At 40.5% G+C, this 12,164-nt stretch overlaps 1 protein-coding gene across 1 annotated transcript in view; it reads left to right on the top strand.

Annotated features, from left to right (window-relative positions):
• The window catches only part of LOC117296461 (activating signal cointegrator 1 complex subunit 3-like), a 67,167-nt gene that overhangs the window by 38,426 nt on the left and 16,577 nt on the right, over positions 1–12,164 (top strand). The window contains exons 28-36 of the mRNA XM_033779403.1: positions 2,451–2,596; positions 3,102–3,222; positions 5,188–5,330; positions 6,261–6,398; positions 7,304–7,424; positions 8,140–8,272; positions 9,093–9,218; positions 9,913–10,024; positions 11,156–11,290. Coding sequence (XP_033635294.1) covers positions 2,451–2,596; positions 3,102–3,222; positions 5,188–5,330; positions 6,261–6,398; positions 7,304–7,424; positions 8,140–8,272; positions 9,093–9,218; positions 9,913–10,024; positions 11,156–11,290 — 1,175 coding nt within the window. The remainder of the gene's footprint in view (positions 1–2,450; positions 2,597–3,101; positions 3,223–5,187; positions 5,331–6,260; positions 6,399–7,303; positions 7,425–8,139; positions 8,273–9,092; positions 9,219–9,912; positions 10,025–11,155; positions 11,291–12,164) is intronic.

Genomic DNA, 12,164 nt, shown 5'->3' on the forward strand with positions numbered 1-12,164 from the left:
GTGGCTTATCATGCATGTCATGCAAACTTTTGGTTGCACAACTACAAATACTGGCCAGGGTCTAGGTATTTCTAGCACTTGGCCAGCAATCCCATAATAACCTTAAGTATTTCTTTTGAATGGAATTCTTGATTTGCAAAGTTTGTAGTGTGTTTTCAGGAGTCTGTTAGCAGTCTGACAAAAGTCATTATTACTTATGTAGTAACATACTCCATTTGTCCAACTTTTTGTTAGATAAGGCAGCAGAAAAAAACACAGATAAAAGATCTCTGCATGTGAATGTTTTTCAGGGTCTACAGTAAGAAAGCATACAAGGGGTACGATATAAATAGAGAATGATGTCAGAACTATGAAGAGGGTTGTATGAAGAGACTTATTGTTGGTTCTTGGGGGCGGTTGTGGGGGCTGGTTACCACCGACTGCAATATTTAGAGCTTCTATCTGCCGAGCGTGATGGCGGGAAATTAAAAATAAACGAATGTAGGTTGTTATTACGATCAGGAGATTAATTGCTGTTAAAATGGTACAAAAGATTTCTGCGTGCAGCCTACTTATGTCTTGATTTTGAAGTTTAAACTCACATACCAATACAGAAGACAGATAAGAAGCTTCCCATGTTGTTATGAAACCATTAACAATTGCGATAAATGTGCTGAGTCCCCCGGCACAACAGACTGCAATACGCGCTCGCTTCACTGTAACAAGTGAAGGGTAGCGCAGGGCATACACCACAGAAATGTAACGGTCAACAGTGACCATGAGCAGGGAAAATAAAACCAAACAGAACAAAATTATAACAGAAGTTGCTTGGCACGCACAGACTACTTCCCCAAATGGCCAGTTCCCCCAAAATGCAGAAATTGTAGCCGGAATGGCAACTGAAATCCCGACTCCAATATCAGCAATGGTCATGGCTCGCAGGAACACTTTGGTGGTTTCTTGGATGCTGTTGACATGTCTCAGGATGAGAAGATAGAATGGATTGAGTGTTAAGATGAGAAGAGTTGTTATGACGAGCAGGAAACATCTTAAGATGCGGAAGCTGGGATGGATGCTCTCCTCAGGTCCTTGTGTTGTGGAGTCATTGCTGTTTCCTTGATCGATCTGAGGTTGAGTAGATTCCATGTTCAAATCATCAAAACAGAGTTTTAACACTCTTTCTTTGGCTTAAAAGCGAAGCTTACCAGCACGCTTGTAAAACTTGCTGTTAAGCTTGACCGTATTGTACTGCTTGGTTTTCTTAAGACAGTAAAGAGGTACAAGTACCTCAATTGTTGGCAACAAAATATGATCCATGTGAACCACAAAATATGATCCGCTTACTGCACAGAATGAATGTACATGTATTGTGTTGCTCGTACATGTCTGTCAATATCTGCTTTGATTCCTGTTCGTCAGTTGTATTCAAGTCCACAGTTGGTCTACACTCCAAACATCATTTGGGTCGAGAAACTAGAGTTAACAGATGGCATCGGTGAATTTGTTCTCATCAACATTGTTGTCAATGTCAACTTTTTGCTTCTTTGATATTTTTAAGATTGTCTTTTAGTCCAATATAAGATAGTTTCCATTGATTTGTTGCGGTGATTCTAAACATGTACGCTGTTCGGCAAAGTAGAACCCAGATCTGATATCAATGGCTAGTTTGTTGTAGCCCTTCACTTTCACTGCTGACTGCAAAGATGATGGTCTCATCTCTGAATAATCTCATTAAATAGCAAGACTCTCTTGTGACTGACAGACAAATTGGGAGCGTGGATTTATAGATGATTGATGTGTAAACAGCCTCTAATTGATCTGCCTTAAGTCATGTATTGGTTAGTTCCTATACCATTATTATCAAAGTGAAGACCAACTTTCCAGCGAAGGGGGTTTGCCTTTTTTTCATTATTTTTTAATAAGTTTTTGGTGACAAATGCAATTATGTCTACAATTAAGGGCCAAGGAGCTGTTTAGAGAAGTAATTTCTTTCAATCATGATCCCTGAGTAGGCTTCATCCGGATTCCCGGAACAACCAGCAGGGGAAGGCAAAAGCTTGAGGGGTATGAATCATAATAATAATAATAACAAATTCTTATATAGCGTATTTCACAATAACCCTATCAATGCGCTTTACAATAGTGCCCTGGTCATTGGGCCAATAACATCCCTTGAATCTTTCTCGGCTCCCTGGGGAGTATACAGCCCTGAGCTGCCGCGGCGCTCCGAAGACTTTTTCTTACAAAAATATTTTAATATCACCCTCACAGGTACCCATTTATACCCCTGGGTGAAGAGAAGCAATGATTGTAAAGTATCTTGCCCAAGGACACAAGTGCCACAACCAGAACTTGAATTCCAAGCGATTAACCACTCGTCCACAGGCAAGAAAATAGTATTTTTCCCGATGCAAACCTAAAATTATTTAATTTTGTAGTTTTTAATAAGGGATCTTTTCTTTATTCTTCAGGGGATGACCGTGGTCCAGTCCTTGAGGTGATCGTATCCCGGACTAATTTTATCTCTTCACACACTGAGCAGCCACTGAGAGTGATTGGTCTGTCCACGGCCCTTGCCAACGCCAGGGACCTTGCTGATTGGCTAGGCATTAAACAGGTTAGTCGGAAAAGCGTTACAATGATTTTCCTGATTTAATCCAAATGTTTATACAGCCAAGTTTACTTGTTTGTTACTTTCTCAGGCAAACACAACGTTCAAATGACAGTGCAAACGTAAAAAGAACGAAAAAGGCAAGATATTGAAAAAGAAAAAGAAAAAGAAAAAGAAAAAACTGACAATCAATGCTGTTTCATGGTTAACAAGGCAAGCCAGTTGCCTAGTTTCCTTTGCTACCCTGTGAAATACGCTTGTTTCTGGTATGCGAAAATTTGTATACCGCTAAGCAGCTCTATGAAATTGGGCAATTGGGCTTGATTTCACAAAGCGTTTTAATCTTAAAAGATTCATCTCAAGATGAGTTGTTAATATTGCCATAATGATTTACTGATTTGTATTGTGGCATCGAAAATAACGTACGATCGATACAATCTTTTAGTCTTTGTGAAAACGGCCGCTGGTGTTTTCCATAGGGAAAACAATTGATGTTTATTTATGGTTACAGAATGGATTGTTCAACTTCCGTCCATCTGTCCGGCCAGTACCCCTGGAGGTACACATTCAAGGATTCCCCGGCAAGCATTACTGCCCTCGCATGGCCACGATGAACAAACCAACTTTCCAAGGTGTGTATTTTTTCTCTGGATTTGAATAAGCCATTTTGCGAGTTAAATTAAAATATTGTATGGTACGCTGACTTGCTTTTGTCAAAAGTTCCTGTTAAAATAGTTGACTTTCTGTGACAATAGGTGGCAGCAGACTTTACTGGGTAAAGCCATTGTTCTCAGAATTATGCGCATGTTCAGAACTACATAAACAATTGAAATTTACTTGATAAGTCTGCTGCCACCTAGCGTTGGAAAGTCTCCCATTGAATTCGTCAGACAGTTGCCATGGCACATGAGTCAGGGCAAGCTTTTGTGTAGTTATGTAAGACATGGCAGACATGCATATAATAATACACAGTTCTGACTGAACTTATATGGCACAATAAGCCATTTGCGAGTTAGATTTGAATAATGTCTGGTACAATGACTTGCTTAGTTACGATGCACTGCTTTTATTTGAATTCCTCAGACTATCGAGACAGTTGCTACGCCACATGATTATAGGGGCAAGCTTTTGCGTAGCTACGTAAGAGACGATGAACACCCATACAGGATTCTGAATGGATGTGTATGACACAATGTTACCAGGGTTTGCTCATCTGGAGGTTGCTTTGCAAAGGCTTGCCCTGAACCATTTGACATAGCAATTGTCTCTATAGTCTGAGGAAGTCAAATATAAAGGGTGCACTGTAACTATAGCAAGTCACTGTACCAGACATGCCGGACATTGTTCAAATTTAGTTCGCAAATGGCTTATTGTACCAGGGTTTGCTCATCAGGGCCCAATTTCATAGAGCTGCTAAGCACGAAAATTTGCTTAGCATGAAATTTCTTCCTTGATAAAAACAGTATTACCGACCAAATTTCCATTTGTTGCATATTGCTTGTTTACTGGTATTCAGCTGTTGTTTGCTTAACCTGAAAATCACGTGGTTGGTTATCCCGTTTTTATCAAGGCAACACATTTCATGCTAAGCAAATATTTGTGCTTAGCAGCTCTATGAAATTGGGCCCTGGAGGTTGCCATAAAGAAGATTTTGCCCTGAACCATTTGACATAGCAACTGTATCTATACTCTGAGAAATTCAATTCGAGTATTTACGAATTCAATTTTAAGCGGGACATTGTGACTAAGCAAGTCATTGTACCAGACATTATTCAAATCTCAACTCACGTATTGAAAAAATATGTTGTAGTTGCCTATGTGGAAGTGCTACCTGTAAACACGAATTACTTTAATCTAGGGGATCTGGGTGTTTTTGACAGAGGGAGGACACTCTCTCTTCACTTTTGTGAGGATGTTGCTGAAAAAAATTAAGTCCAAAGAATGGGTGAACAAAAATGAATCAACAATTTGCAGGGTTGACAAAGAGTTTGTGTGTTGTAATATCAACACTAGTGGGCGCTATTTCCACAACCCTTGTAAGCTAGTCATGAGTTACTCTGATGAATAAACGTGTATCTGGAAGTTATACTCTGTGAAGATATCTACTCATTTCATGGTGGCTGCGCGGTAAAAATAACCGTCATTAATGCCAGATTAATACCAACAAATCGTGGACATGACAAGGTATTGGTGAGTGACAAATAAACATGTAGTTGCTTCGTTCTGTACTGTATTGTCATTTCATGTGTGAGCTGATGTCTATTTCTTGACACCAAGGACTTTTGGACGCAGGTGGTTTGACAGACCAAAGACGTCCCCAGTTTGATTTTATCTGTGTAGATGATGCTCAAAAGTCTCCAAAATTCGAGATTTACCAGGTCAACAAATGTGTTCTTGGAGGGGAGGGGGGTAGGAAATGGGGGAGGCGAGTTTGGAGTCGGAAGTTTTAAAGGTGAACCTTTAGAACCTTTTGGTGTATTCTGTATTCCTCAGTACAAAATACTGTGGATAAAAAAATATATATACTGTATGTGAACAAAGTTTGAAGATTTCCAAGTTCTAGACCTAATTAAAGGCATGCTGTTGTTCTTTTACAGCAATCCGTACCCACTCGCCCACCAAACCAACCCTCATCTTTGTCTCATCAAGACGTCAAACAAGGTTGACTGCTCTGGATCTGATCGCATTCCTAGCTGCTGAGGACAACCCTAAGCAATGGCTGCATATAGAGGAAAAACAGGTACAATTCAATTCAAATCAATTCAATCCACATTTATTTACACTAACACTTTTCCACAAAATTACAGAGCTACATTGTAATGATATATTTTTTTATTCAAAAGACAGAGTAAGAACAAACTAGCAGGAAAGCGAGGCAAGGCCCCCCCCCCCAAAAAAAAAAACGAAAAAAAAACACAAAAAAAAAAACACAAGTAGCTTGTAGCGGCTTGCCTTTACAAATGTACATAACAAAATACCTAAACTAAAAGTGCAAAACAATTACAGATTGACTCCGCCTCAAGGCACTGTAATGTACCAAAATATAAGTCTGGACCAGCCAAACATTTTCATAGCAAAGTATAACACAGGTAAAATAATTGAAGGCACTGGACACTATTGGTAGTTGTCAAAGACCAACCAGTCTTCTCACTTACATGTATGTAGTGTATCTCAACATATGCACAAAATAACAAAACCCGTAAAAATTTGAGCTCATTGGTCGTTTGCGAGATAATAATGGAAGGAAAAAACGCACAAAGTTGTGTGCTTTCAGATGCTTGATTTCGGGACCTCAAAAAATAATTCTGAGATCTCGAAATCAAATTCAAATAAATATTGGAAAGTTACTTCTTTCTCAAAAACTTTGTTACTTTAGAGGGAGCCGTTTCTCACAATGTTTCATACTATCAACAGCTCTCCATTGCTTTTTACCAAGTAAATTTTTATGCTAACAATTATTTTGAGTAATTACCAATAGTGTCCACTGCCTTTAAAGAAGTTAGATAACAAACAATACTGATAAAAAGTTACAATGTTCAAAATCTTGTTTAAAAAACACATTCTAACAGTATTTTCATTTTACAATGTTAAAAAATACTTTTCAAAAACGCCAATTCTAACAGCAATTAGAACTGCTTATTATTTGAACTTGTTTTTTATCTTATTACAGATAGAGAACCTGATCGGTGCCATTAAGGATACCAACCTAAAGCTGTGTCTAGCGTTCGGCATTGGCATGCATCATGCCGGTCTACATGAGCGAGACAGACGGACAGTGGAAGAACTGTTTGTCAATCAGAAGATACAGGTAAGACTGAGTACCTAGGGCTTCTCCCCACCCCTCCCCCCAACCCCCAAACCCCCACCCCATCGGCGCCATTAAGGATACCAACCTAAAGCTGTGTCTAGCGTTCGGGATTGGCATGCATCATGCCGGTCTACATGAGCGAGACAGACGGACAGTGGAAGAACTGTTTGTTAATCAGAAGATACAGGTAAGACTGAGTACCTAGGGCTTCTCCCCACCCCTCCCCCCAACCCCCAAACCCCCACCCCATTGGCGCCATTAAGGATACCAACCTAAAGCTGTGTCTAGCGTTCGGCATTGGTATGCATCATGCCGGTCTACATGAGCGAGACAGACGGACAGTGGAAGAACTGTTTGTTAATCAGAAGATACAGGTAAGACTGAGTACATGTACCTAGGGCTTCTCCCCACCCCTCCCCCCAACCCCCAAACCCCCACCCCATCGGCGCCATTAAGGATACCAACCTAAAGCTGTGTCTAGCGCTCGGCATTGGCATGCATCATGCCGGTCTACATGAGCGAGACAGACGGACAGTGGAAGAACTGTTTGTCAATCAGAAGATACAGGTAAGACTGAGTGCCTGGGGCTTCTCCAGTAACACATCCTATCTTAGGATGGGTTCACTGTGTCTTAATGTCTAAAGGTTTCAGGAACTTAACTCATCCTAAGTCCTAAGTTAGGAAGAGTTTGGTGAAATCGACGGCTGGTTGGTAGAACAGAATGCATTACCTCTTTGATTTTGTTACGAAGCAATTATGGCTAAGTGCCTTGCTCAAGACATGATTGGGATTCGCATTTACACTCTGCTACTGACAACGGCAGAACTTGGGTCTGGTGACCTACATGTACACCGCTGTGTATGTATGTAAATAATCTGTTTGTTTGTTTGTTTGTTTATTTGAAGCTTTTGATAGCAACCAGTACCCTAGCCTGGGGAGTCAACTTCCCAGCCCATCTCGTCATCATCAAGGGTACGGAGTTCTTTGACGGCAAAACCAAGAGATATGTAGATTTCCCTATAACAGGTAATTAACTCTTTGACGGCAAAACCAAGGGATGTGTAGATTTCCCTACATGTATAACAGGTAATTAACCAGTTCAATCATTTTGTCACTTCAGTGCAATAAAGTTGTATTCCATTTTCAGTTGTTTTGCGTAAATCATTTTTCAACACATATAGTCTTGAAATTACATGAACTCTTTCAGTGCCTGCTTTTTTTTGCAATTTGAACCTAAAATGCCAAGTTTTTTGAGCTTAGAAAAGTAAATAAGTCTTTCTCACCAAACAAAAATGTATCTTTCTGATTTGTGTTGTGAGCAGCCGTGTTCTTAACTCGTTAATTTTAGAAAGTTCTCTAGCTCTAACTATAGATGTAATAATTTGCATGTTTTTTTTTAGTTATGCCGAGAAAAAAACACTACTTGGGTGAGATTCCAACCCTCAACCCCTGCATTCTGGAGCAGATGTTTTAACCACTTGACCGCTGAGCTTGCGTGTTGGCATCTGGACCCAATTTCATAGAGCTGCTTGTGCAAAAGCAAAAAAAGTAGCTAAGCATGACAACATTTTGCTTACCAGAATAAAGTTACCAGCCAATTTACCATGTAAAATTGGTTACCAGTTTCTGCTTAGCAGGCAATTGTTAAGCAATAGATTTGATGCTAAAGCAGCTCTATCAAGTTGGGCCCAGGCCAGTTTAATCACCTCATGATAACTTTGTTAATGTTGTCTTTGTTCAGATGTCCTTCAGATGATGGGCCGGGCAGGGCGTCCACAGTTTGATGACCAAGGCACAGCGTGCATCTTCGTTCATGACATCAAGAAACATTTCTACAAGAAGTTTCTCTACGAACCTTTCCCAGTCGAATCCAAGTGAGTGTCTGCTTGCAATAGACCTGATGCATATGACGACAATCGGATAATAATAATAATATAATAATCGTATTTATGCGCCTGTTGCGAAAGATACAAAGCGCTAGAATAGGGCGCCCTCGCCTAGAGGTCGAAAGGAGCTGATTCATTGGCCAATCCTGTACGCTGCGAGTACAATAGTCGCAATTACATGTACATTGTTTCATTATCGGCTTACTTCTAGCATTCCTTTCAGACAGGCGCTCCAGATCGAGTAGTGCATGAAAAGTTTGAAGTCTGAAAAAGTGAGGAGCGACTGGACACGCTGCAAGTGGAAAGATTGACTGTTCAAGTGCAGTCGTTTTGAACGACTCTGGAGCACCTTGGTTTCAGACATCGATCATGTCATGAACCAAGCTTATTTAAATTTTATTTAAATTTTTTTTTATGCAAGTCGCCAGACAAACAAGGCCGGAAGGCCACTTCAAGGTGTGGGCTACAATTATTTTTGTCCAGAGGCCGTTGCAACCTACTCCTAGGGCTGAAACAGGGTTACCCCTTTTACAGTCCATACGGATGTAGGCTTGGGTATCATCAATCCAAAGCCTGGCCGGTAGAGCAGAAAGCACTACCTCCCCAATTTTACGTAGCAAGTGCCACGACGGGGATTCGAACCCACACTTTGCTGATCAAACACCAGAGCTTGATTCCGGTGCTCTTAACCGCTCGACCATGACAGTTAATGTTATGTTAAGCTTGCCTGTCCGAAACAAAAAATTATTTGGGTCGACGTAGAGTCGCTCCTCATCTGTCTTACATTCTCCTCCCTTCTTCTCGATAGCTTGTTGGATGTACTGGCAGAGCATTTGAATGCTGAGATAGTGGCTGGCACCATCTCCTCCAAGCAGGACGCTATGGATTATATCACATGGACGTACTTCTTCCGAAGGCTTGTCATGAACCCAAGGTACGGTCTACTGATTTTGCTCTGCATCATCCGTAGAGATCGTGAGATCGTGGTTATTTATCTGCATCAGGAGGTTAACTATAGAGGTTAATCCTCAAGAGGGCGCTATTGCGGGCAATAATGTAATGGCTATCAGGTAAACTGAGGGTGCATTCGATTAGCTTCCCCCGGGTCGACCCCGATCTGCCCACGGTACATTCGAATAGCTTTGACGTCATTCCAGGGGCTCACCCGGGTCAGCCCAAGTGCCCTGCTTGTGGAACGGGTCACTTGGGGCTGGCCCAATGTGCATGACGTCACCTTGAGAGGGTGAGTGATCGCTCAATTTGTTGTCAGGGGCTCACCTGAATGAGTACCGCGGGGACGACCCGGGGAAGCTAAAACGAACGCACCTTAAAAACCATCATCACAGACCTGGAACCAAGTTTACATTATCAGGGGTAGTTCACACTAGTAATAAAATCTTTACTCTCCGTATGTTTTTGTTAAAGGTATTTTGCATGATTAGTAAGGATAAAACACATATTGTTCAATTTTTGTTTGAAAGCCTACTGATTTTCTAGTTTATATACAATCGTTTTTTTTTTTCTGTGAAATATTTTTGTAATGAAAATTTTATATTTTCAAAACCCTTCCATTTTCAGGAAATTGTATTTGGAAAACATGAAGAAACGCTTGTTGGTTTTATTTTCAGCTATTATAAGTTGGAAGAGATAGACCACCTAAGTATTAACAAGTACCTGTCTTACTTAGTGGAGAAGTCACTGGTAGAGTTGGAGAACTGCTACTGTCTGGAGATTGCAGAGGTAAGTCTTGTCATTACATGTATGTGAATCCCCCATTAACTCTTAGCCTTGCTGGGTACATGTTCATCCCAAAGTCATACATGTTTCTTTAGTGATAATTCCCTCTCATGATAACTTGTACATGTACATGTATATTAAGGGTTGTACGTGTTCTACATGTATTTATGACACTTTTTGAGTACATAAAATACATTGTACTTAAAAAAAAATGTTTGTATGCAACTCGCCAGACACACAAGGCTTGAAGGCTACTTCAAGGTGTGGGCTACTATTTATTTTTGTCAGGGGCCGTTGCCACCTACTCCTAGGGCTGAAACAGGGTTACCCCCTTTTGCAGTCCATATGTATGTAGGCTTGGGAATCATCCACTAGGAGCCTGGCTGGTAGAGTAGAAAGCACTTCCTCCCCAACTTTATGAAGCAATCATGGTTAAGAGTTTCGCTTAAGGACACAAGTGTCACAACCGGGACTCGAACCCACACTCTGCTGATCAGTGAATCCAGTGCTCTAAACCGCTCGGCCATGACACGCATGAAACTCATATAATCTTGGTACTGAAAGAGGTATTAAAAGCAGACCATTTTTGTCTTAAAGTGTAGTTTTGTATTTCTGGTGCTGCACAGGGTCTGTAAACCTCCTGAGTTGTAACATCTTTATTTATTTGTATTTACTGAATTGTCTTATAGCGCACGTGTCTACCAAACGAGGTACTGAAGGCGCTAAGTATTGCACAGAAAGAATTGGTTATTAAGTTATGAATTCTGAGACCCAATTGTGTAGAACCTTATAAGGATTTACAAGGTGCTACGGCGCATACAGCAGCCACAGCCAGGAACACCGGGGCGAACCCCTTCTCTTTTCGATAAGTGCACTGGGTTATTTTACATGCGTTACACAACACATGGGACCAACGGCTTTATGTCCCATCCGAAGGACGAAGCAATGGTTAAGTGTCTTGCTTAAGGACACAAGTGTCGCGGCTGGGGATTCGAACCCACACTCTGCTGATCAGAAACACCAGAGTTTGAATTCGGTGTTCTTAACCGCTTAACCACGACGCTTCCACATCTGGGAGGTCCTGTGCCTTCAAACACCACTAATACGATTGTTGTTTTCCTTCTGTCTCTATAGGACAATCGTACAATCGAGGCTCTTACCCTGGGTCGTATCTGCTCTTTCTACTACCTCCATCATCACTCAGTCAGGATGTTTAGAGATTGCCTCGGATCGGACGCCAGTCTAACTGATCTCATCACCATCTTATCGGTATGTATTATGAATGAAATTTATTCAAAAATCCTTTAAAGCCATTGGACACTTTCGGTAAACAGTATTGTCCAAGGCCCCACACTTGGTGTATCACAACTTCTATATGTAATAACAAACCTGTGAAAATCTAGGCTCAATCGGTCATCGGAGTCGGGAGAAAATAACGGGCAAAATCCACCCTTGTTTCTGCACGTTTCACCGTGTCATGGCATGTGTTTAAAATAAATCCGTAATTCTCGACAACGAGAATTGATAATTGTTTTAATGTTTTCTCGAAAAGTAAAGCATTTCATGGAATAATATATCAAGAGAAGTCTTTCACCATTACCTTCTGTAAACCGTGTCAGTTATTTGTAAATCTGTGAACTTTTTTTTTTTTTTTTCTGTGCCGAAAGTGTATAATGGCTTTGAGAGATTTTAAAACTAATAAAAAAAAATACTTCAACTTTTTCATTTCGAAATGTGCAAGACTAATATGTGATGTGATCAAGCCCATATGTGATCAACCAATATGGAAGAACAAACCAAAACAGGCTAACAGGGGTGAAACTAAAGTGCCAATATATCTTATTTTATATTGCCCATTTCCAGCCTGATAAATAACATCAGAAAGGGGTTAAAATAAGCATTGAGATACATGTACAATGTTAAATAAACAACTCAACTTCAAAATCCATTTACTCAGTGTTATTCTCTTGCATCTCTTGGTGTTTCATCCAACGAAGGTTTACAAACAGAAGGTTTACAAGGTTTTCCAAAGAAGCTTTACAAACCCCTTGTAAAGTTTCTCAAATTTGTAAAAGTATAAAAAATGATCCAGGTTGGCAAACGACTCATTTTGCTTGATTGCATCACACAATATCAAATAGTA

The sequence above is a fragment of the Asterias rubens genome, chromosome 11 (assembly GCF_902459465.1).
Source record: "Asterias rubens chromosome 11, eAstRub1.3, whole genome shotgun sequence".
In the NCBI taxonomy this organism is placed as follows: Eukaryota; Metazoa; Echinodermata; class Asteroidea; order Forcipulatida; family Asteriidae; genus Asterias; species Asterias rubens.